Below are 23,194 nucleotides of genomic sequence, written 5' to 3' on the forward strand. Positions count from 1 at the left end.
CAGGTAAGGGGTTAATACCCAGAATATATAAAAGAACTCCTACAACTCAACAACAACAAAAAACCAAACAACCTGACTTAAAAATGGACAAAGCACTTGGATTGACATTTCTCCAAAGAAGCCATACAAAAGCCAGTAAGCATATGACAATATGCTCAGCATCACTAATTATTAGGGAAATGCAAGTCAAAACCACACTGAGTACCACCTCATATTCATTAGGATCAAAGAACCAGAAAATAACAAGTTTGGGCAAGGATCTGGAGATACTGGAACCCTTGTGCATTATTGGTGGGAATGAAAAATAGTATAGCAGCTATGGAAAACAGTATGGTAGTTCCTAAAAAAAAAAATAAAATGTAGAGTTATTATATGATCCATCAATTCCACTTGTGGATATATATATCCACAAGAACTGAACGCAGATTCTCAAGAGATCTGGACACCCATGTTTATAGCAGTATTACTCATATCAGCCAAAGGTAGAAGCAAAATGATTTTCCAAGGACAGATGAATGATGAATGGATAAACAAAATGTGGTATATATGTACAATGAAATACTATTCAGCCTTAAAAAGGAAATAAATTCTAACATGCTACAATATGAATGAAACTTAAAGACATTATCCTGAGTGAAATAAGACAGTCTCATGGACAAATACTGCATTATTCTACTTATATGAGGTAAGTAGAGTAGTCAGATTTATGCAGACAGAAAGTTACCTGTGGTAGTTAGGTGCTGGGGGAGGGGAGAGTGGGGAGTCATCGTTTAATGGGTACAGAGTTTCAGTCTTGCAGGATGAAGAGAGTTCTGGAGATGGATGGTGGTGATGGTCGCACAACAATGTGAATGTAGTTAATGACACGGAATAGTACACTTAAAAATGGCTAAGTTGGTAAAACTTTATGTTATGTGTATTTTACCACCATTAAAAAACAAAGAAAAACTGGTTAATGTCCTCTGGGGCAATTAAAAAATTAATCTTTGATGTTATACTTTCTATTGGATAGAAACTGTTTATAGCTTTACTGGACATGATCTACAAGTTACCATGTAACTTCATGGAGTCTGAGCTCCTAATTAATGGTAAATAGCCTTTAAACAAAGATACGTTCCCCTGGGTAATTAAGTCATCCTTGGGTGGGCTTGTGAAACAATGACCAAATGACGTTGGAAGGACTTGCTGTCCTCTGGTGGCCTTATTTCCAGGTTTTGAATAATTAGCATTATTTTTGAACATCACAGTCACTTATGTCCTTGTTTTCCCCACCAGTCCCTTGAGGGCAGGAGGTCTGTCTTATTCATCTTTGCCTCCTTGCTGTGTGCTCTGGTTTGTTGAATAGAACTGAAGAAGGACCGATGGGGTAGAGCCACTTGGCAGCAGCAGACCTGCGTTTTCTTGAGTCTGTGACCATGATCGTAGTCTCACCCATCAAGCAAGGACATTACACCTGAGTGCTGGGCAGTGGGGGTGCTGTCTAATCTCAGGGTTTCCTTCCACCTCTAAAATGCTTGGATTCTAGTTTGGTCATCATCCACACAAGAAGGAGTTACTGGATGAAACACATCAATGAAACATAATGAACTTACAAAAGAGACTTTTTCAGGTGTATGTAATGTGCAGAAACTTTTTTTCTTGCTTTTCTTTGAAGAGCCACCCTTGATGCTATGTGATGTCTGGCTCCTGGGCTGGGAGGTGCATGAAGATATGCTGTTTGTAGCTTTGCTAGAGAGGAAACACTGCTGGGCCACTATGGATGTTCCTGCTCTTTTCCCCAGGGTGTGCAATGTCCCCAAAGGCCTCTGGAGCCATGCTCAGCCCCATCACTTGTGACACTGCTGTGGAAGCCCAGCCGCTTTACTTGGCTCTGGGTCTGATCAACTTGCAGGTGAATCCATCTATCTCCGCTCCCAGCCTTGCTTGGCCCTCACTTAAAAACACCTACACAGTGTTTCAGAAAGAAACTGACTGTGTTGGAGACTGGGTCCCAGACTCCTGAGTGCCATCTCTCATTAGTCATGGCCACAGATGGGGCTAGAATCTTGCTGACCAGACGCCCAAAGGTCTCTGGTGTTCAGCTCCACCCATGCATGGGTTGGAGGCGCTGAGGGGCATTTGGATGGTGAGTGTGGGCGCCTCCCAGCTGTACCATTTCCTGGGATTCCCAGGCTGCCTCATGTCCACGTTAGATCCTCGGTGTCAGCAGAGGAAACCGAAAATCTCTTCTTAACATCACAACCATCTTTTGCTGGCTGCTAAGCACCCTTGCTCTGAAAACACTAACCAACCACCATAAAAACAGTAGATTTGCTTTTTCTGTCTCAGTGTATACTGTGTAGATGATTTAGGGAGGGGAAACAGAAGCCCAGGGAAGAGAAATTTATCTAAGGATACCAGCTAAAGGAGGACAGAATGAGGATTATTATTAATTCTAAATAATTCCAAGACTCATGTTCTTTTTTATTTTTCCCCTTCCCACTTTTTTTTTAAGATCCATTTATTATTATTTTTTAAATCTTTTTTTCCCTCTTTTTTGGTGATGGTGGGGAGTCATTCGGCTTATTTATTTATTTTAAATGGAGGTCCTGGGGACTGAACTCAGGACCTTGTGCATGCTAAGCACACACTCTACTACTGAGCTATATACCCTGCCCTCTGCCTTTTCCCACCCTTTTATAATTATTTTAAAATAACATTTACTTTGTTTTCTATCACAAAAGGAACCGGTGCACAAACAGAATGGAAAAATATAGAAACATATGAAGACAAAAGAACCACCAAGACAAACAAAGAAACCAAACCCAAGATCCTTAGCAATTCCTCTGAGCCAAGATAAAATGTTAACATTTGAGTGCCTTCCCTTTCAATCCTGTTCTGTGTGTGTGTCCATGCAGTCATATACCCACACACATGTGCAAAATAGGGTCACATTGTACATTCTTTTTTGTTTCCAGTTTTTTTCACTTAGCAATATAATGTTAACATTTCCCCACATCAGTAAACAACCTTCAGTCCCCTGCTCATTAACTCAACCAAGGCATGCTCTGCCCAACTCTGTGTTCTTCGGTGTCCAGTCACAAGGCTTCTCTCTGGGCTGCCGCCCCAGGGGGACACTGAGCCCTTTCCAGCAGACTGAGTTGGCTTGTACCCCAGGGGCTTGCTTTGCAAGTGACACATATTCCTTTTGTCTGTGAATTGATCGAACTCTATTCAAGATGGGCCTGTTATCTTGTTCAAAGTCTGTGAGAGATAGAGGGACGCAGGGAGAGCCAGCAAGCCTTTCCCACAAGGATGCTCCAAGGCTGTGTGGTCCCCTCACCTCCACAGTGGATTTAGAATCAGAGGGGTGGGTACAGAAGATGAGGCCATCCCTGTTAGGATGCCTGACCCCTTGCAGCCACTCCAGTCCCTGTTTCCGGAAGGGAATTAATTGTTGGCTTCTGGGAAGCAGTTCTCAAAGTGATGTTGCATGGATATGGTAGGAACCACTGACCTTCAGACCTGAGCGGGCTACGTCTTATTTTCAGCTCAAGTGTAATGAACCACTTTGAGAGTATAAACATTAACTGAGGGAACATGAAGAGGATTTTATCTGGGGGCAAATCCTTAGAGTCTATAGGAATCTGTAGGAATCATCTTGGCCCATGTGTATATGTCTCCCAACCTCTGCCCAGAACGGCCAGGTGGGTGACCTCCTTAGAAAGGACTGACATCCCAGGAGTCAAGGTTCCTGGGCAGAACTTCCAGGGCTCTGTCCTAGCCTCTTTGCCAAAAAGTTAAAAAAAAAAAAAAAAAAAGGCAATTTTTTTCATCAACCACTAGAGATGGGGAAAGCATTGCTGAGTCATAACCCCATTCCCAATCCATCCCTCTCAAAGAAAGAACTGTGACTCCAACTGGGCAACCTGAACCAGGAGGCTAAATGCATTGCTAGAATTCATTACTGTGATCAGAGACGAAAACACAACCTGGGCCTCTCCTACTGGGAGGGGAAGCTCCCTTGAAGTCTGTGGTTATTATCTCATTGATACTCAGTATAAATCCAGTATAAATGGTTTATTTCTTTTTTATTTGAAGTTTTATTATGTAGAAGTGTTACAATTTGACTGCACATATGCAATATATTGCATGTAAATACAGGTACACAATTTACTGCACATGTATTTTAATTTATATATATGTATAGTCCATTGTTTCTAAGAATATTTAGAGCTTTAGCTTTTTAAACTTCGTAGTTATCAAAAGAATAAAGCCAACCACAAAATAAGAATTAATTCAAAAAGATACATACACCCCGCTGTTAACATTTATTTCTCACACACCAGGCACTATTTCGTTTTAGCAAAGACCCCACCCCCAGAGAGGAGCTGTTTCCTGAGCTCAGCCTGGCTGCTCACTCACCAGAGCCCATCCGCTTAGAGACCCACACCTACCAGGCTGGGCTGTGGTGGGAAGCAGCGCCTTCCTTCCTCCTTTCTTACGTTCCTCACAAGCAGCAGCATCTGAGTAAAACCAGAGAGCCCCTGCCCTACGTGGCTGGGACCTGGACATCCTCTTCCTCCTTCCCCTCCTCCTGGTCCAAGCTAGGAAACTGCAAGGTGGAGTTGGAAACAAGTTTAAGGCCTTTGGTGAGCCTGTCATTTTTCTTGGACCTCTCCATCCTCCTGCCCTTCCTCTCGTGGCACCTGCTGATAGTAATTGTCCAATGAAATGTTTCTCTTGGCCTCGCAGTAGATGGCAGGGTTTGGGGGTGGGGCGTGGGAGAACGATGCCTACTGGCAGGGTCTGGCTTTGGTCGCTGCTCCTGAGTCAGCCCCAGGACTTTCCCCATTTTCCCAGCCCATCAGCCTAGTGTCCCCAGAGCCAGTCCCCACCCAGGCCTTCCTGGAAATGAAGTCACATCAACAGACCTGCAGGACAATATTTCCTGCCTGTCTTTCTAAGGAGGTTATGCAGAATTTCAACATGCTGCCCCCCACCTTGCTGCCCTCAGAGCCCCTCATTTGTCTTTTTCCTCCTTCTCCTTCTTGTTTTTGGTGGTAAAATATATGTAACATAACATTTACTCTTTTTTTTTAGGGGGGAGGGAGGTAATGAGGTTTATTTATTTTTATTTATTTATTAACAGAGATACTGGGGATTGAACCTAGGACTTCGTGCATGCTAAGCACACACTCTACCACTGAGCCACACCTCCCCCCTTCCCGCCCCCGCCAAATTGGCCATTTTAATAATTTTTTGAACGTACAGTTCTGTGGCACTGTACACTCTATTCTTGTTCTCGGCACCCTGAATGAGAGTAGGCCTGTTTCCTTGGGCCAACTTAAATGCCGGATTTCTCCCATTTGGATTGAGTCCCTATTCCCGGTTAAAAAGAAACTGAAGCACATTAAAATTTTTTGAGTATATTTGAGCATATATTGATTCTAATCCGGCAGCACCAAACCAAAGGTGGTTCGGAGTGCTCCACTGACAGGAGTGAGGGGCAAACTTTTCAGAGAGAAGATGAGGAAGCGAAGTGAAGAAATGATTTGATTGGCTGTAGCTGAAGTGGTTGCCTTATTTGGGAAAGCCCAGTGGGCTGTTTGTGATTGGTTGTCTTCATGTGTCAGTTCCTCAGATTCGAGAGCATTGACTCTGGCTTAGGCTTGGGGTGCTTATGTGGCTACCAAGGCATCAGAGCCACCCCAGTCTAACAGCCTCCTTGTTTAAATTCTCAGCACCCACAACCACCATGTAATAGATGTAAGTTTCCTCCTGAGCCTGCCTTCCCTCAGCTGAATGCTACTGGGTGGCTTTTTAAATAAGAAAATTGAAGTGAGTTAGTCTTGATTTCAGAGTGTGCCAACCTACTCTTCTTAGCCATGTGTGAGGAAGGGAAGACCCCAGAGCCTAAAATGCCCTGAAGGCTGCCAGCTTCCATGGGGCTGCACCCCAGGGAGAGAGAGGCACTGGTCCGTGGGTGAGGGGGTTTGGGATCCCAGCTTCTTGGAGTGAGGACGGGTCTTTCTCCAGAAGTTTGCACTTGCTTGGAATGGAGCAATGTTCCATCTGTGGGCAGGGACCCAAGCCCATGATGGGCAGCCCGGTTGTCAGGGTGTTTTTGGCCGCAAGAAATCAAAAACCCTGATTTACAGTGGCCTAACATGTGGTCAAATCAAGGATCCAGATTCTTTTCATCTTTCTGCTCTGACATCCTTGGCATTGGGTTTTTCCTAAGATTGGTTACCCTGATGGGCCTAATCCTCCAACACCCACGTGCCAGGGGAAACCTGCACCGTGCTTCTGGGTTAGCTCCGACAGGAGAAAGAAACCACTTTCCAAAGCACAGACTTTACGTCCTTCTCCTGGCTGATTGGGCCAACTTCAGTCCTGTGTCCACCCTGGAGCTACAGGCATTATCAGGTGGGTGATGTGGTGGGTGGACTTTGATTGACGAAGAGCCAGCGCTGGTGCGGGGGGTATGGTCCCTTACCTGAGTCATGGTTTATCAGCTCCCTGGGGGTTGTGCTCCATGGAGAAGAGGTACATACTGAACAAAATTTGATTTCTGTTAGGAGGAAAGATGGGGGAATGGTCTCCTAGAGCAGTGTTTTTCAAGCCATGAGTTAGTCCGCTGATCATGAAATCAGGTCAGATTATGGCCCACGGGCCAAAGTCAACCTACCACCCATTTTTGTAAATAAAGTTTTATTGGAACACAGCAATGCCAATTTCTTGTTGTCTATGGCAGCTTTCCGTCTACAATGGAAGCCTTGAGTAGTTGCAACCACGCGGTCCTCAGAGCCTGAAACGTTCACTGTCTGGCCCTCCACAGAAAACATTTGCTGATCCCTGACTTACAGAATCTCAACCAGCACCAAGGAATGAAACATAGACTAGAATAGAAAATACCAGAGAGCACTGCATGTCATAGGAACGCGCATTCGTGCTCGGACCCTTTCTTTCAGTTTTGTAGAATCATACATTCATACTTGTGAGTGCTGGGTTATAATCTGTTTCTTAAGGTGGCTCCTGGTGAAAACAGTTTGAAAACTGCACTAGAGCATTGTTCACCTTCTCTTTCTTTTCTTTCTTTCTCAAGGTATAATTGACAATATAACATTGTATTTTACATATAACAATTGCTCTAGTTTCAAATGTACAATGGAATGATTTGATATTTGTGAAATAAAAGCACTATTCATTTTTGACATGGAAGTAGCCTCTTAAAGACGTCTGAGAGCTGGAGACAGAGTTAACAAGAGAGGCCATGAAACTGTTTTTTGGTAGTGACCTAGGGGAGCTGGATGAACAGGCAGAGATTAAGCAGGAGTCTGGCCAGGAGAAAGCTGGACCACAGAGGTCAGGCTCAGGAGGATCCATGCTGAGGGTGGGATCACGCTGGGCAGGGGTCTCAGCCCTTGATACAGGCTCCAAGTATGTCATCTGCCTCTTTTTTTTTTAACGTATTTTTTTGGGGAGGGAATAGGTAATTAGGTTTATTTATTTGAAAGTTTTATTTTAATTTATTTAATTTTTAATGGAGGTACTGGGGTTGAGTCCAGGACTATATGCAAGCTAAGCATATGATCTACCACTAAGCTACACCCTCCCTTCTTTGTGCTTCTTGTTAAGGTGAAGGAAGACCTCTGAGCTGCTGCTGTCCTATCAGTCTGTGACTTCCAGAGGGGTGTCTACCTCATTCCATGGATGGAAAACCATGGGCAGAGGGGCCCCTCCACTGAGAACGCAGTAGCAGGATTGGGGCTGTGGCCCCTTAGGGGCTTTTCTACCCACCCTCCTGCTGACCCCAAGTTTTCTTTGGCTCAAGATCCATCTATGCCTAGGAAGAAGCTTTTGCAGGCTGGACCAAATGGGAACCCGCTGGGAGGACTGACCTCCAGGTTTTCCGCTCCCTAGAACCCTGCTCTGACCTGCACAAAGCGGAGGAAATCTCTTCTGACTGCTTAGGGAAGGGGGTCTGGCCCACAGGTTTCCTTGTTCCTGGGCCTCTGGCTTTTAGCAATTGCCCTCCTTGTCCTCCAACTCTGGGACAACTTTCTGCTTAGCTGGGAGTAATTAGAGCACAAGGAGGCTGAAGTCATCCAATTGTCTCCAAGACCTCCCTACACTGCTGTTAGCAAGGCAGCACCAGGGCTGTTTGTGGCTGCCGCCGCTTCAAAGACATTGGGTGGCTTTGACATTTATAGGGGAACCAACTGAGTTAATGAACCAGAGAGGTTTCTGGTTCCTGGGGGGATCCTCTTACGGGAAGAAGAAATCCATCCCAGATAGAAATGTCCAGAAATTTATTGGAACCATCCAGCCAAGGGCACATACCCTCGGGCTTCTCTTTGCTGTGACTTCACAACTAGACAGGCAGGCGGCTCCGAGCGGGTCCTTGGAGAGGAGGCCCTAGCAGTGCCACCCAGATGAGCGGCCCCATGTCAGCAGGCCCCCTGGGTACTGGGCTCGCCTTTCTAGAGCTGCTTCCAGGGCTTGGGGGGTGGCCCAGTGGTCTTCCCACATGTCAAAGCCTAGTCTTTTGACAAAGCGAACTCACCTGGAGCCCCAGGATGAGACAGCTGAGGGCGGGGCGGCTCTGCCAGACTGGGTGGAGGGCCCTTGGCTGGACCTCACTAGCTGCAGGAGGTTCCCCTTCCTCCAGGACAGTCCCCAAGGCACAGTATCTGTAAACCCCTTACTTTGTAGAGAAGGAAGAGGAAGTTCTAAGATGTTGGGTGACCTCCTGGCTTGGGTGCCGCAGGAAGCAGAGCTTGAGGCAAAGGTGTGGTTGCTGGTGGTTTACTTGAAGGGTGATTCTAGCAAATAGGAGGGAAGAGTGGGCAAAGGGCGCCAAGGAAGAGGGGGGAACATTAATAAAAAAATACGTTCTCTCTGACGGGGCCCGAACTCTCCCAGGGCCTTCTAGGTTGGTTGGGGCACTTATGGGCTGGTTCCCATCTGCCTGGTTGGGTGAAGAGTAACTCCCTGCACTTGCAGGCTGAGATCTCCTTCAGGACAGAGAAAATGTTGGGACCTCAGGTATGAAGAAGTGGCCTTTTGCAGGCAGACTCTGTCCGCGCAGGTAAATCTGAGCTCGTGTGGAACTTTCCATCTTGGCTGTCCCTGAAATCAGAGCTACGCCCAGGGGACATGACACCATGAGGCCCTGGCAGAGCCTGATACTAGGGATTTATCCAAGGTCAAGAAAGTCAATGAGCTGGACCTAGGAGCAGGGATCTCGGAGCAAGAATAATATAGGAGATTTCTACGTAGGTGCCCGAATACACACGGTCTGACACAGGCATAAAATCACAGACACGTCTTCTCTCCCCATCTCATACACACACTCATACGTTTGACCCTTAGTGTTTGAAAGGCTTATGGAAATAGGGAAGCAGATGAGAAAAGCACAGGCTATTTATTCTGAAGTTTGTTACAGCAAGGGAGTCAGCCACGGTCCTTGGATTTTGGCAGAGACTCAAAGGCAGGCAGAGAAGGGCCAGCTCTAAAGTGGGAGAAACAGGGGAGTCTTCAGATGTGCCCCGTCTGGAGACTGTTGGCCTGGGGCAGCTGAGCTGGTGGCCGGCCAGCTGGAAGTGGGGCATCCTATGTGGCTGGTTAGGGGAGTCGATTTGACTTTCTTTGGTTGGTCAAAAGTGAAAGAAGCTGTTAGTTATTGATTCAGTCCTGGGCACTTGGGACTGATTGTTTCAGAGGTTATTGTTGGGCTCCTGGGACAGCTCGAGCCAGCCATCTGACTTCCTGTGAGTCTGGTTTATATCAGACTGGCTTCCTGGGCCAGGTACTATAGATAAGGGGTTAGTTCCTGTGCTGGTGGCTGCAGGTGAGGGGTCAGAGTTCTATTTTTATATATGGGCTGGCCATCGTCCATTTGTAAATTCAGTCTCTTAGGAATTTAAGGGCTATCAAAGGCAAGAGTCACCTCTGGCCTCTCTGCAGACGGTAAGCCATGCACCTGTTCGGGAACACATCTAGCAGCAAGAGGCGTGATGCTTTAGTGCGGCTCACGCCCTTACCTGCTGGAATAGTCTTCCTTGTCCAGGGCCAAAACCTTCTCCCAGGGACTTCCACACTTACCCGCCTCTTAAGATAACTGTTATTGAGTATTTGCAAACTGTTTTTAAAATGTTAATTAATTGATTAATCTGTTTGTTTATTTCCGCACTTTAGTCTTGCTTTCACCCTCTGCAGCAGCGCAGAGCCAGCCCGCCCCGCCTTCTGCCTCTCTCGCACGTCAGAGGCCGCGTAGTGCGGGGGTCAGGAGCAGGCAGTTAAAGTCAGATTTGGGGTGAGTTTCTGGCCTTGTGACTTGTCATCTGTCTGACTTGGGTAACAGAACCTCCATTTCCTCAGCTATGAATTGGGTAATGAGGTCTCCTAAGGACTGTCATAAGAATTAAATCAGATGATGCTCGTCGACGGCTCAGTGATGGGTCCCTACGACTGAAGGTCGCCATCTTGCCTGCTTTTCCAAGCTCCCCTGCACACACTTGGCTGCCATTTCAAGACTTGCCCTAAAACAGCCCACTCACCCGCTCTGGCTGCAGACGGGCTAGGGGTGAGGCCGGGAGACAGCGTGGGAGCTGGGACTCTGCTGTCTAGGGCTGGAGGGTCTGGAGGCAGGTGTGACAGGGTCGGGGAGAGAGCACAACTTGTGGACTGTCTGGGGAGAAAGGTGATCAGGAGATTAGGAGCTGAACTTCTGGGTCGGCCCCGAGAGCTGTGAGGCAGTGGGGGTGGGAAATTGTCCTGCTAATTGTCTAACCTAACCTCCAAACTCACCTTGGATCCCCAGTGTTTGGGAACACAGCCTAAGAGAGAAGGGCCCCAGGCTTTCTCCTGGGCTGGGTCTTATGGGAAAAGCTCCCCCGGGTCCAGACTGGACTACACCTCTGGGCTCGAGGCCCCATGCTGTCCTGTCCCTCCTGTGCCCCAGAGTGCCCTGAATATGAACCTCCTTGGAGATCTCCATCTAGGAGCAGGGTAGGGGCTGGATGGAGAACAATAACAAGGCTGGCTTTTGGGGTGGTGGGAGGGCCCCAGAGTGGGAGAGGGAGGGGGATAGGATGGGATCAAGTGGTGGGGGTGTAAGGAGGCAGTGGAGTTTATGAATATCCTCTGTGCCCCTTGATCAGCTAGCCTGGCAGTTAGTTACTAAGGGTGCCCCCATCTTCTGTCTGACACTGGGCACTGAGGAGGTACAAACGCCGCTTATGATGGGCCAGCCTGGCTGCGTCTCCTTTCCGGGTTTCTGCCAAATCAATATGAATTTTCCTTAACAAGAGTCCCACCCCATGACCTGGGAAGGTGACCAAGTTACTATCATTTTCAACTTTAGAGCTAAATGATGTGGGCTCCCTCCGGGCTGAGGGCCTGTATGTCCCGCTTCCTGGAAGGACATCACAGCGGGCAGGTGTGTTAGCATGTGTCTCCCTTTGGGCCGCTCAGAAACACCGGAGGGGAGGAGTAAGGGAATCCCGGCCGACGGAAGTGGCAGAGCCGGGATCCAAAATCAGCCTTCTTCATTCTGCACCTCCTCCGCTTGCTCCTCTGCCACAGCTGGGTGGAGCGTCTGGGCTCTGCCTCTGTTGAGCGATGTGGCCTCAGGTGATTCCATAACCATTCTGAGCTCAGCTCCTTCTCTGTGGAGTGAGGAGGTAGGGGGAGATCAGTTGCCTTAGGACTCAGACTTGAGCATGAAAATGCCAAGTGGTACGTGTGCCCTGTGCCAGCCTGGGCCCATCGTAACTCTGGGCAGTGACGCTGGCGCCTGGAACTTGATGGAGGAGTTCAGTCAAAATAGCCAGATGCTACCAGGCCCACAGATTCCAAAGGGAACAGAGTGTTTCCTTTTCTTAGAAGAGGTTAAGAAACAAACAAACAAACAAACATAAGCTGTAAATTTCTGGGCCATCTCCAGGAAGCCAAGATAAATGAGAACCAGGTGTCCTGCCCCACCCCTGGGCAGTGAACCTGGTGGACCAGGTGCTCATTTCTGGTTCCCTGGGTTCACCTGCTCTGGAACATCTGGGAAGCCTGCTCCCTTCCCAAGGTGAGGGTGGAGCAGTGCCTCTATTCAGACTTGCTCTTCAGAGAGGCCTTCTCTGGGGCGACTGCTTGTAAAGGAAATGGGCTGTTGGCTGGCTAGAACCTGGCCTGGTGGGTCCCCAGTCCAGGAGCATCCCTGTTGGGACCCCTGCTGGAAGGGGTGAGGAGGGAGGAGGAGGACAGATAACCTTTGTGTGAGCGTCTGTGCTAGTTTCCTGCAGCTGCTGAAGTTGCCACAAACTTGGTGGCTTAAAACAACAGAAATGAATTCTCTCACAGTTCTGGAGGCCGGAAGTCTGAAATCAAGGTGTTGGCAGGGCCGTGTTCCCTTAGCGGCTCTAGGGCAGAATGTTTCCTTGCCTCTTCCAGCTGCTGCTGGCTGCTAGTTAGCTAGCTGCTAGCCTTCCTTGGCTTGTGGTGGCATAACTCCAATCTCTGTCACCTTCTTCACCGAGCTTTCTCCTCTCTCCCTGATGAGGACACTTGCCATTGGATTTAGGACCCACTGGGTAATCCAGGATGATCTCATATCAAGATTCTTAACTTAGTTACATCAGCAAAGACCCTTTTTCCAAATAATGTCACATTCACAGGTTGGAATGGAATGGGGCCGTGTCCTTTGGGGGGCTACCTTTCAACCCACCGTAGCGTCTCAGCACTCTGTCTGGTGTGTCCTTTTCACAATGCACCTAGAGGGGAGGGTAGCATTCTCATTTTTCAGAAGAGAGAACTGAGGTTCAGGAGTGATAATTTGTGCAAGTTCATACCATCAGTAAGTGCCTGGGCTAGGATGGAAACGTAGGGCTTGTCCACCTGCACCAGAAAGAAGGGGACCAGTGTGTGAAAGGTATGGACGAACGAAGCCGAGTGGCCGAGGGAGGAGCCGCGAGTGGTTTTCTTTGCTGGAAAGGGGAGTGTGCGAGGGTGATGGAGTTGAAGCTAGAAGGGGAGCAGGGCCTGCCCATTCCCGCCCTTGGCTGCTAGCCCGAGGAGTTTGGGCTTGATCCTGAGGTCAGTGAGGACACCTTGGAGAACTCTGTGTCTCCAAGAGTGAAGAGCAGATCTCTGGGCTGCGTGGAAGACGGGTAAGCCTGAAAGATGGGCACCAGTCAGGAAGATGTTAATAGACACTGGTCGTGGAGCTGGAAGGTGGGAAAGAGTCTGAGTCCCAGTGGAAGGCCAGCTGACAGGATTACATGACTGATGAAAGGAGGGGAATTCAGGAACCCAGGAAACTCCCACGTTTGGCTACTGAGTGTGTCGTGGCGCCACTAGCGGAGCAGGGAACGTAGCAGGATGCATGGGGCGGTGCGCATCCTGAGCACCCATGCTTTGTAGCTGCCCAAGAGCTTTGAACACCTTCCCTGTGTTCAGTAATGAGTTAGTTACTCCCCAGGGTCCTTGCAGAAGGGCAGGGCTGGGACCCACACTCTGCAATCAGACAGCCCTCGGGCACCTTCCCTCGGGTAGGAACGAAGCAGCAGGAAGACAGAGGCTCCACACGGGGCCTGGATGTTGGCAGATCTGCCTCGGGAGGTGCTTTCCTCATTAGCTGACCCCGTGCTGCGGGTCTGGGCATGGTTCATGGACGTGAAGCTCCATCCAGTTTCTTAAGACCCCAGACCATTCAGTGAACTACTTACTAGTCTTTATTAAATTCCCTTTTCTTTAAGCTGGCCAGACTGATTCTGTTATTTGCAATAGTCCCAAGCAGTATGAGTGGGTTTAGGGGTGAGAGTGATAAAGGATGTTGGAGGACAGGGGTGTGTGAGGGTGAGGTGCTGGGCTATCCGTGTGTGACTTCCAACTGGCTGTTGGCTAGATGGGCAGGAGCCGGGGGGTGGGGGTCCTGGGTGGGGACTGGTCTGGGATCATCAGTGCTTAGGTGGCCGTGAAGCTCACTAGGGTGTGTGTGGAGGGACAGGAGGCTAGAGAGCGTGCAGCCCCCGGGCCCCTCTGGAGAAGACTGAGAAGCCAGGAGAACCTGGAGAAAATTATGTGAAAAGTAAAAGAGAAGACTTTAAAGAAAGAGCCTGAACTTATGACCCTGCGCCTCACTGAAGGGAGTCTTGTCTCCCTCTGAGTCTCCCCTCTCTGCCTCGGGGCTTTTTAAACTACTTTTGTACCCGGACCCTTTGGAAGCTCGTGACTCTTGCTCAGAATAATGTTTTAAAATCTATAAAATAAAATAGGTACAATTACAAAGAAAATCAATTATATTGAAATACAATTATAGATATTTCTATTAAAAACGAATTTGTGTTGTGGTGATATATATGTTTCTTTATTAACGCATTGGATAAATAACACAGTCTAGCAGAGGGCCACACAGCCATGATTTCAATGTCGTGACAGGAAGAAGTATTTGCGCTACTTCCAACGATAGCAGTATGGCATTGAAACACCTGTAATTCCTCTTGTTGACACGGACACAGGTACTAGTAATACTTCTGGGTTTGTGGCCTACAAATAGATAGAAGAAAACGTTAACATTCAGTTAGTGCTTAGTGAGAATAAGGATGCAATTCTTTTTCAGCCCAAGTTCACGGATCCTCTGAATTCTGTTCATGAGCCTCTTGAGGAGCTGTGACCCCAGGCTAAGAACCCCTGGTCTGGATACTTGAGTTTCTGTTGTTTGATTGTGTATTTCTTTCTTCAAATCTTTCTTAAGTGAGTCAGACTTGGCTCTCATTTAATCATTAGCCGCTAAGAAATCACTAATAGAGTGAGCACGTGTCACTCCCAGGCAGGAGCCGTGTGGCCCAGGACACGCAGTGCTTGCTGGTTTGCAAAGCAATGGCCTCGGGGGAGAGCTGGAAGGGGCCCTGGACCCTCCAGGGGTCAAGGTTATTCCATGTATGGGGGTGAATGACCTCAGGGACTGCCAGGTTGTGGCTACCTGGGCCCGCACCTCTGTTCCAGGGTTTGCCTGTGCCCGAGTGAGCCGCCCTTGTTCATCACACGTGCGCGCGCGCGCGCGCCCGCCCAGCTATACAAACGGTCCTGCAGAATGGCGACACTGGCACCACAGCATGAGAGCAGAGAAGCAGGGGCCCGGCCCCCGTCTCGAGGCAGCCCTCTCCTACACCCGCCTGATTCTCTCCGGACGTGGAGGAGTCGGGAAAGGTCGGCCCAGCACATCTTCTCACCAGCTTTTCCCCCCTCAAGGGAGGCAGGTACAGTGTGAACACTTGTCACCATTTCCCCGCTCTCACCACGCTCTTCACCCCTGACCTCCTTCTTTGGTCTCCGGTCCCTGCGGCTTAGTTCAGAGCCCTCCTCTCCTTCCCACTCTCCTTTTCTGCACTACATCTGTCAAACTAACCCTAATCTGGCTAACACGTGGCAAGGATCCTGCTGAAATCCATTTGTGCACAGGAGCGGGAGAGCTCTCAGCTCTGGAGAGAACTTAGACCCAGGAGCCAGGAGCTCCTGGCCCCAACATGCGGAAAGCACTCCGTGATTGCTCAAGTGAGTTTTGGGTAAAGAACCCCAAAGTTCCCCAAAGTCTCTTCTGGGATGTCTACCTAGTCTGTCCCTTGCCTTCCTCTGATTAAACTGGCTTTTCAAGAGAAATAAAATGCTTTCAATCAATGCTATTGGTCCTGTTTGCAGCAGTATTTCTTGCTCCTGTTTATCGTGCCACTGTGTGGGGTAATTGGTTCTGGGTGTTGTGGGAGGCACTGGGGAGGAAGGGGGTGAGGATGAGAAGTGGGGGTGGAATGGGGGTGCTACCCTGAGAATCAGTCATTATCTAACTAACATCGTCTCTTGGAAGGCAACCGGTGTGAGGTGGGCAGTCTGTGCAGGGTGCCTGGAGCCCACAGGGCTGCCTCTGTGTCCCCTTCCAGCCTCCAGGACGATGCTGCCCTCTGGCTCGGTAAGTTCCTGACAGGCTGTGGTCTCTGGGTTCTCCTGCCATGTGCCCGGCTCAGTGCCACAGTGTCCAGGTGGGCCACAGACACCTATTCTGAAGGAGAATTTTATATTAAGGCAGACAGGCCCATCTTTTTGTGAAAGAAACTGCCAATAGTTGGAAACTGCTGTGTGCCAGGCACTGTGCTCAGCACTTCAACGGCATCATCTCAATTCTCCACAAGCAGCCAGAGAGCTCCTTTCAAAGTGCAAATCACATCCTGCGCCTGCCCTGCTCCAAACTGCCCAAAGGCTCCTGTCATACTGCTGTCAGGCTCCCACCATGTCCCACAAGGCTGGCCAGGCGCGGCCCATGGCTCCTACTCCAGCAGCATCCTCTCCTTCCCTTCCCCTATTCACCACGCATCTTACTGCTCCTGGAACTGGCCAAGGAGGGCCTGCCACAGGGCCTTTGCACTGGTTCATCTCCTGGCTCTGCCTAGCTCACTCCTTCACTTCATCAGACCTTCTCAAGTATCTTCTCAGAGAGACCCTCACCCCATCTAAAGTACCGCCTGAGTCACGCTCTGTTGTCTTCCCTGCCTTCCTTTTTAATAGCAGTCCACAAACCTAGCCATGTTATTAGAAATCTATTTGTTTATTTGTCTATTGCCTGTCTCCCCCACGTGAGGGCAGAGATCTTGTTTTGTTCACTGTCCTATTTCAACACCAAGAACAGTGCCTTCGATACAGTAACATGAATAAATATAGAGTCAATAAAAAAAAGTGGCCAAACACTCACAAGACCCCATGATGTAAGTGCCCTTCTTACCCCCATGTTATAGATGAGAAAACTGAGGCCCAGAGAGACTCACTATTCTCAGGGTCAGGAATCTAATGACCCTGGGACCGGAAGTCAAGTTGTCTGCCTCTGGGGTCTCAATCTGAGCTGCTGTGTTGGTTCCTTTCTCTGCACTCATAGATGCCTGTCAACATGTCTACGTGGGAGCCCTTTTCCCCTGAGACACTCCAAGAAAAAAGCATTTAATGGATGACTCTGTTTAGGAAATTGCATTTCCTTGCTGGGTGTTTGAAAGGCTTGTTAGCGTATGAAAGGCCCTGAAAAGTCCTGCAGTAAAAAAGATTGATGGAACTGTGTTTCCCAAACCTTTGACTGTGGAAATCTTATATTTATTTATTTGTGTGCATAACACCTATTAATATATTGCAGACCGTACGGGCAATAATGGCTTTTGTCACTGTGGAGAAAAGTGCAGTGTCTGATGAAGTGACCTGGGAGCCCTCTGGATCACCTGGTATGAGGAGGTCTAAGCCAGGAGCTTCCCACCCAGCAGGAGGTGCTGTGCCCAGTCACCTTCCCCAGGACTGGCATCTGAGCCCACAGTGTCTGTTCGTCCCTGGAAGCTCAGCCCATAAAACAAAAAGGTGCGTGGCTCCTGGTATCTTTCAGCGGCAGCCTGGCCCCAGCACGCTTTTCCGCAGGGACCTAAGGGCTGGCTCAATGTCTGCGCTTTGGTTCCCGAGCCAAGTGACCCTTGGTGTTCATCCTGGGCCCCTTAGAGGGCAATTCCTTGTGTGTTTCTCAGGGACATCAACCCCACAAGCCTGGCCTTGCTTTCTCACTGTCTCATGTTTCCCTGTTGGAATTTTAACCTTCTAGGGAACTAGGGACACCACCTTAGCCACTTGTGTCCTCTCTGCCCCCAACTCTGTGCTGAGCCAATAGTAAGCCCCCAGATTATTCTTGTTGGCTTGAGTGTGAGGGAACCAATTATCCTGTGTGTCGCTTGGTTTGGTGCAGAGAAGGATAAATGGCGATGCTGTAAATCCCTTGATTTATTACCAAAGCCCTCCCTCTGCCCCAAGCAGAATGAAAGGATAACCCAGAGGCAGAGGAGACTGTGGGGTACAAGGCGTGGAGATGACACTGGATCACTGTGTCCCCAGAGAGTCAGAGCAACTGTCACAGCCGCCGAAGGTCCATCTTCATTGGTTTTGATGGTGATTTGATGTCATTATGGATTCAGGTCTCATCTCCATCCCTGAGATCATCTGAATAACACTGTGATGAAGACGAGAAGAGAGGAGGCCAGCATCCGTGGGCAGCCTGGGTTGGACAGCATAAATCTGCGGGGAGAGCCTGGCCTTCCGGGCAGGCGGGCTCGAGCCTGAGCAGAGGCGACCAGACACAGCGGAGCGGGCAGTGCTTGCCTTCTCCAAAGTGACCATGAGAGGTGCCATGCAAGTCTCAGTCATGCTCCTCCTTGTCACTGTGTCCGACGGTGCTGTGATCACCGGGGTAAGTCATCCAACATTCTCCATGCCCTGGGTTTGGGGAGGACATCAGAGTCTGCATGGGATGGGAGCCAGGAGGCAAACCAAGGGCGTGGGGAGGCACTTCCCAGGGTTTTCATATTAGTTAGACCTCACTCTGCTGAAGGGGATCTGCTTTTGAGAAACTGTGTGTAAATTAAATTCAATACACAGGGAGAGCACTGAAAATTCTGAAGTTTCGACCTTTGGTCAAAAGAAGATTCCCATTGTGTAATAATGAACTCCTTAATAAAGTGGATTAGCGCCCCCTAATTTATCTTTTGTGTAATTTTGGTTTTCATATAGTCTGGTCCGCATGGCAAGTGTAATTTACAAAGCAAACTGAGTTGATTAAAGGCAGTGACCTTATTTAGCGTCTATTGGGTACACTTAACCTCTGTTTTCTCTACTCTTAAGAAAGCCTGTCTTGAAACTCTTTCCCTTAAGGTTTTTGTGTTTTCACTCTGTGCCCAGTTCTGATAGGAATAGGGGTGACACTGACATTTGGCTGGGTGACCCAGAAGCAAGCGTCGAATAACGTAGAAATCCAGTCTCACCATGGGCACCCCGCACCCTCGGGTGGGCACACTGTGGTATTTGAAATACCCCGATTGTGGTTCCTTCTCAGAAGTTTGGCTTCACTTGGGACCCCCCCCTCCAACGACATGGGCACATGTTGTGTGATGGTGGTGGGGACAGTCTTATCAAAACAGAAAGTAATGGTTTACCTGAGAGCTTTCCAGATAAAAGCCACTAGGGAAAAAAAAAGAAGGGAATTTACTTTTGTTTCAGCTTCCAACTTTTTAAACAGAGAATGGAAATGTAGAGAAAGGCCAAACAATTCCTGGAACTGGATTAGTTTTAGTGTTCACAGAAAGGAAAATTTCTTTCTTCTCCCTTTTAGAGGAAAAAGACTTGAGTTTCGAAGAAGAGCAAATATCAAAGGCAAGTCAATGCTTCTGAGACCCAGAGCATAAACGCAACTGTCGGGGCAGAATTATACCTAATGAATGTAAACCACAGTGTGCCCTCCTATGGTGTAGTTTGGGGATCAGGAGGGTGAGAGCAGAGGAGAGAAGCCATAGTTACCCCACCGAGAGTGGGTTCATCCTGAGTCTGGCCCCGAGGGGTGGTGGGAGACAGGTCTGCGAGATGGGAAAGTATCTTCCTAGGAAAGCCTCCAGGTTGACCCTTTGGAAAGCACAGGGAGGGGGAAGCTGGGGTAAGACGAAACACGTGACCAACCTGACCACTCCGTCCACACTCTGTGCCCGGCTGCTGCCCCAAATCGACTTTTAGGAAGATGCTGGACTGCCCCCCCCCATCTCCATACTCCCTGCTGCCAGGATGGTGACTGTCCCAGATTCAGGTCTGGAGGATCCCTCCTCCCAGTGGGGACAGCAATGCCCCATCTCTGTGGGAGGAGTCAGGTGGGGTCTGCTTAGTCCTAACCCTGAGCTTTCAGGGGCCAGCTGGTATGTGAGATGTGCCCTCACCAGGCTGGAGACCAGAGTGGCCAGGTGACTGCCACCTGCACCTCCCCTGGGTAGCGAGCAGCCCCAGCATCTCCCAGTTTCCTCCTGGGGCCCCCTAGCACTTTGCAGGGGTGAGGTGGGGGTTTCCTTCCAGTTTCTGCCAAGCCCCACATAGGCTTCAGACGGTGCTCTATGGCTTGTGCTAGAGAAGAACCAACCCAAACGCAGCCCTGAACTTGAACTCAGCAAAGCCGCAGCGCTTCTCGGGAAGTGGAAAGTCTGGGTGCTTCTTCAATGTGGCCTCCCTTGAGTCTGGAGCAGTTCTGTTCTGTTTTCTCCAATCCAGGCTTTGGTTTAAAGTGGGGTTGTGTGGCTCTGCAGGTGGCACCTTCTGGAAGGTCACTCAGCCCCTGCTCTGGGAGTCCAACCCAGAGGGTTCCATCTCTCTCTGGGGACCAGGCAGGTCAGCAGAGGAACCCCAGGGGAAACACCTGCCAAGAGGGGCTGGGTCCTCAGTTGAGGCTGGGCTTATGGTGAGGGCTGAGCTGGGGAGAACTGTGGGAAGGGAGGCACCCACCCCATGTGCTGCTGGGTCAGGGCTGGAGGGTCCCAGTCCACGGAAGCTCAGCACTGACCCCCTCAGGGCTTGGGCCACTGTGGCACTACCCCATCTAAGAATTCAAATTAATCCAGTTCCACCAGCATCCACTGAGCACCTACTGGTGCTAGAAATGCTCTGTCTCCTAACCTCTAGACGCGTCAAAAGAAGAGAATTTTCCTACTGAGTGGCCTCAAAGGAGCTTGGAGGTCCCTCAGATCCAGGTTGGCTGCCCTGCTGAGCTCTGAGCATCCCGCTGTGAAGGGAGCAGGGGCAACACTGCACGGCCTGGGTGTCCTGTGCTGCCTGGGTGCTGCCCTCAGCATCCCTCTCAGGGGTTTTTGGGTGTACTTTACCTTCTGGTTTCTCTGGGGTGGGGCGCTAATGGGCACTCAGGGCCCCTCTGTCTTCCCTTGCAGGCCTGCGAGCGGGACGTGCAGTGCGGGGCCAGCACCTGCTGTGCAGTCAGCCTGTGGCTGCGTGGACTGCGGGTGTGCACCCCACTAGGACGGGAAGGAGACGAGTGCCACCCCGGCAGCCACAAGGTACTGCTCAGACTTGTTCAGGGCACCAGGCCCGTGAGACAGAGCTGGCACTGGACCGCAGTTTTCTGACCCCAATCTAATAATATCTCACTGCCTCCTTGCTTTGGGGGGCTGCCTGGGGTGCAGCGGGGTACCAGTCACACAGCCTGTTAGACCCGGGGGCTGGATCCCAGCTCCTCCTTTGCTGAGGGGTCTTGGGCAATTAGCATGACAGCTCTGGGCTTCAGTTGCCTCATGTACACAATGAGAGAAATAGACTGACATTCCTGAAGTTTCCATCAGATCGATAAATTCAGATTCTGAAAGGGCCATCAGTGCCCTTTGCTCCATAGGATCCTTCCCTCAAGAACAGGACAAAATAAGACCATAAAATGGCCTAGACTGGGTGGGGGTGAGGCTGACCTGGCCCCTGGGGCACACACTTTAAGGAGGCTCACTCTTTTGTGCCCTAGGTGCCCAGCGCCCACAGGAACTCCCAGCCCAGAGGCACAGGGCTGCAGGCCTTTGCTTCGGAAGGTCAGGAGGATGCAGCGGCAACTGTGGGGCCCCGGCTTGTATCCACTTCCCTGGGCTTCCTGTGGTCCAGGCGCCCTTCATGCTCCGCTGGGGAACACGCCTGCACCCAGGAGCATCCTCCAGCAGTTGTCCTCCCCATCATGGCCCACCTGGGGGTGAGGAGGTGCAGGGAGGCAGATGGGGCAGGGCAGCAGTCGTCATGGCCTTAGGGAGTGTGAGGAGGCTCAGCCACAGATCTCTGTCCCCAAAGGGAACAACAGAGGTCATACAAGCTAATGGTGAGAACTTACTATGTGCCACTCTTCATACGAAGTGCTCTTTGCAAGTTTAAACCTTTTTAAGTTTATAGTGGAAACCTCTTTCCAACCAAATGTGGTAGGGTCTATTATTCACCCATTTTATAGATAATAAACTGAGGCACCAAGAGGCTAAAACTTGCCAGTTGAGAATTGTCAGGCCTGGGATTTGAGCCCAGGCCATCTGACATGACCTATGCTCCCAGCCCTTCCCACTCAACCCCCTTGAGGAAACCTCAGTGGTTCGGCACTCCTTGGGGTGTTAAGTCACCCGGCGGGGACCTTGTCTGTCCTGTACAGCTGCATCCCTGGCACCCAACCCAGTGTCGAGAGTATAATGGATGAGCTACTAATGATATTCAGTCATGAGTGTGGGTGTGAGTGAGTGCGCACGTGTGCTGGGTCAGCAAGGGGTCTGGGTAGGCAGTGTGGGGGCTTGTGGGGTTTTATGGTTGGGGACAGACAGCATTGCACTGTGACTGATCACAGAGTGTCAAAGCCAGATTGCCTGGGTTCAAATCCTGGCTCCTCCACAAATTGGCTGTGTGATCTTGGCATGCTGCTTAGCTGCTCTGTGCCTCGGTTTCCTCCTCTGTTACTGCTGTGCTGGGGTGGAGGTGACATTGGCCAGGGCTGGGCTGACCAAAGTCTCCTGCCAGGAGGCCCACCTCCCTTTGATGAATGTGCTGTCCGTCTTCTCCTCTCTCCCAGGCCCCCTTCTTCGGAAAACGCCGGCACCACACCTGCCCCTGCCTGCCCAACCTGCTGTGCTCCCGGTGCCTGGACGGCAGGTACCGCTGCTCCGTGGACTTGAAGAGCATCAACTTTTAGGAGCTTGTCTGGTTTCAGGACACCGCCGGGGCCTCCTCCTTAGCACAGCCTGAAGTGGTCCTTCTTGGACTTTTATTTCTGCCACATGGCCCAGCTCCCCACCTGTGCCCCACCCCCGGCTGTCCGGTCCCCATCCCCGGCACTCCCTACCTACACCTGTCCTCCCTGGCGCACACACGTGTGTGCATGTAGCCACACTCCACGTGGTGGCGTGGTCCACCAGGCCCACCTGTGGGGCCCCAGCTGTGGCTGTGGTCCTGGAACTAGCCTGACTGGTGCTCCGCACTGCTCAGGCTGCCTGAGGAGTTGGAAGTAACAGGAAGAACATTCTCTCCTTTTGTCTCTGCCTGCCCCGCCCTTCCTCTCCTCAGAGGTGACCTGTCCCTCTCCCCCGCCCTGCATGTGCTCTTCTGCCTGGATCAGTAAGCTCACAGCAGGTGTGGGGAGTCAGGGAGTCAGTCAGCCTCCAGATGCCTGCGGCCTGCCCACTGGGCCAGAACTGCAGGGCCTCCGAGGCCCCTCCTAGCATGTTACCAGTTAAGAATGAAGCCCCCAGTTCCCACTGCCTCCCTATGCGATGCAAATATGGTGGTTCAGTTGAATCAGCTGTTGACAATTTAGGAGGCAACAGGGAGTTACCTTTAATAGCTCCCTCCCAAGATCAGCTCCTGAGAGCAGGTCTGT

The 23,194-nt window shown here is 50.2% G+C and overlaps 1 protein-coding gene across 1 annotated transcript; it reads left to right on the forward strand.

Moving 5' to 3' along the window:
- The first annotated feature begins 17,975 nt into the window (after positions 1-17,975).
- On the forward strand, positions 17,976-22,654 carry PROK1 (prokineticin 1). Its single transcript, XM_010948279.2, has 3 exons — positions 17,976-18,235; positions 20,742-20,867; positions 22,391-22,654. The coding sequence occupies exons 1-3, from the start codon at positions 18,164-18,166 to the stop codon at positions 22,508-22,510; spliced, it is 318 nt and encodes a 105-aa protein (XP_010946581.1). The 5' UTR covers positions 17,976-18,163; the 3' UTR covers positions 22,511-22,654.
- The last annotated feature ends 540 nt before the right edge of the window (positions 22,655-23,194 follow it).

The sequence above is a fragment of the Camelus bactrianus genome, chromosome 9, assembly GCF_048773025.1.
Source record: "Camelus bactrianus isolate YW-2024 breed Bactrian camel chromosome 9, ASM4877302v1, whole genome shotgun sequence".
Classification (NCBI taxonomy): Eukaryota; Metazoa; Chordata; class Mammalia; order Artiodactyla; family Camelidae; genus Camelus; species Camelus bactrianus.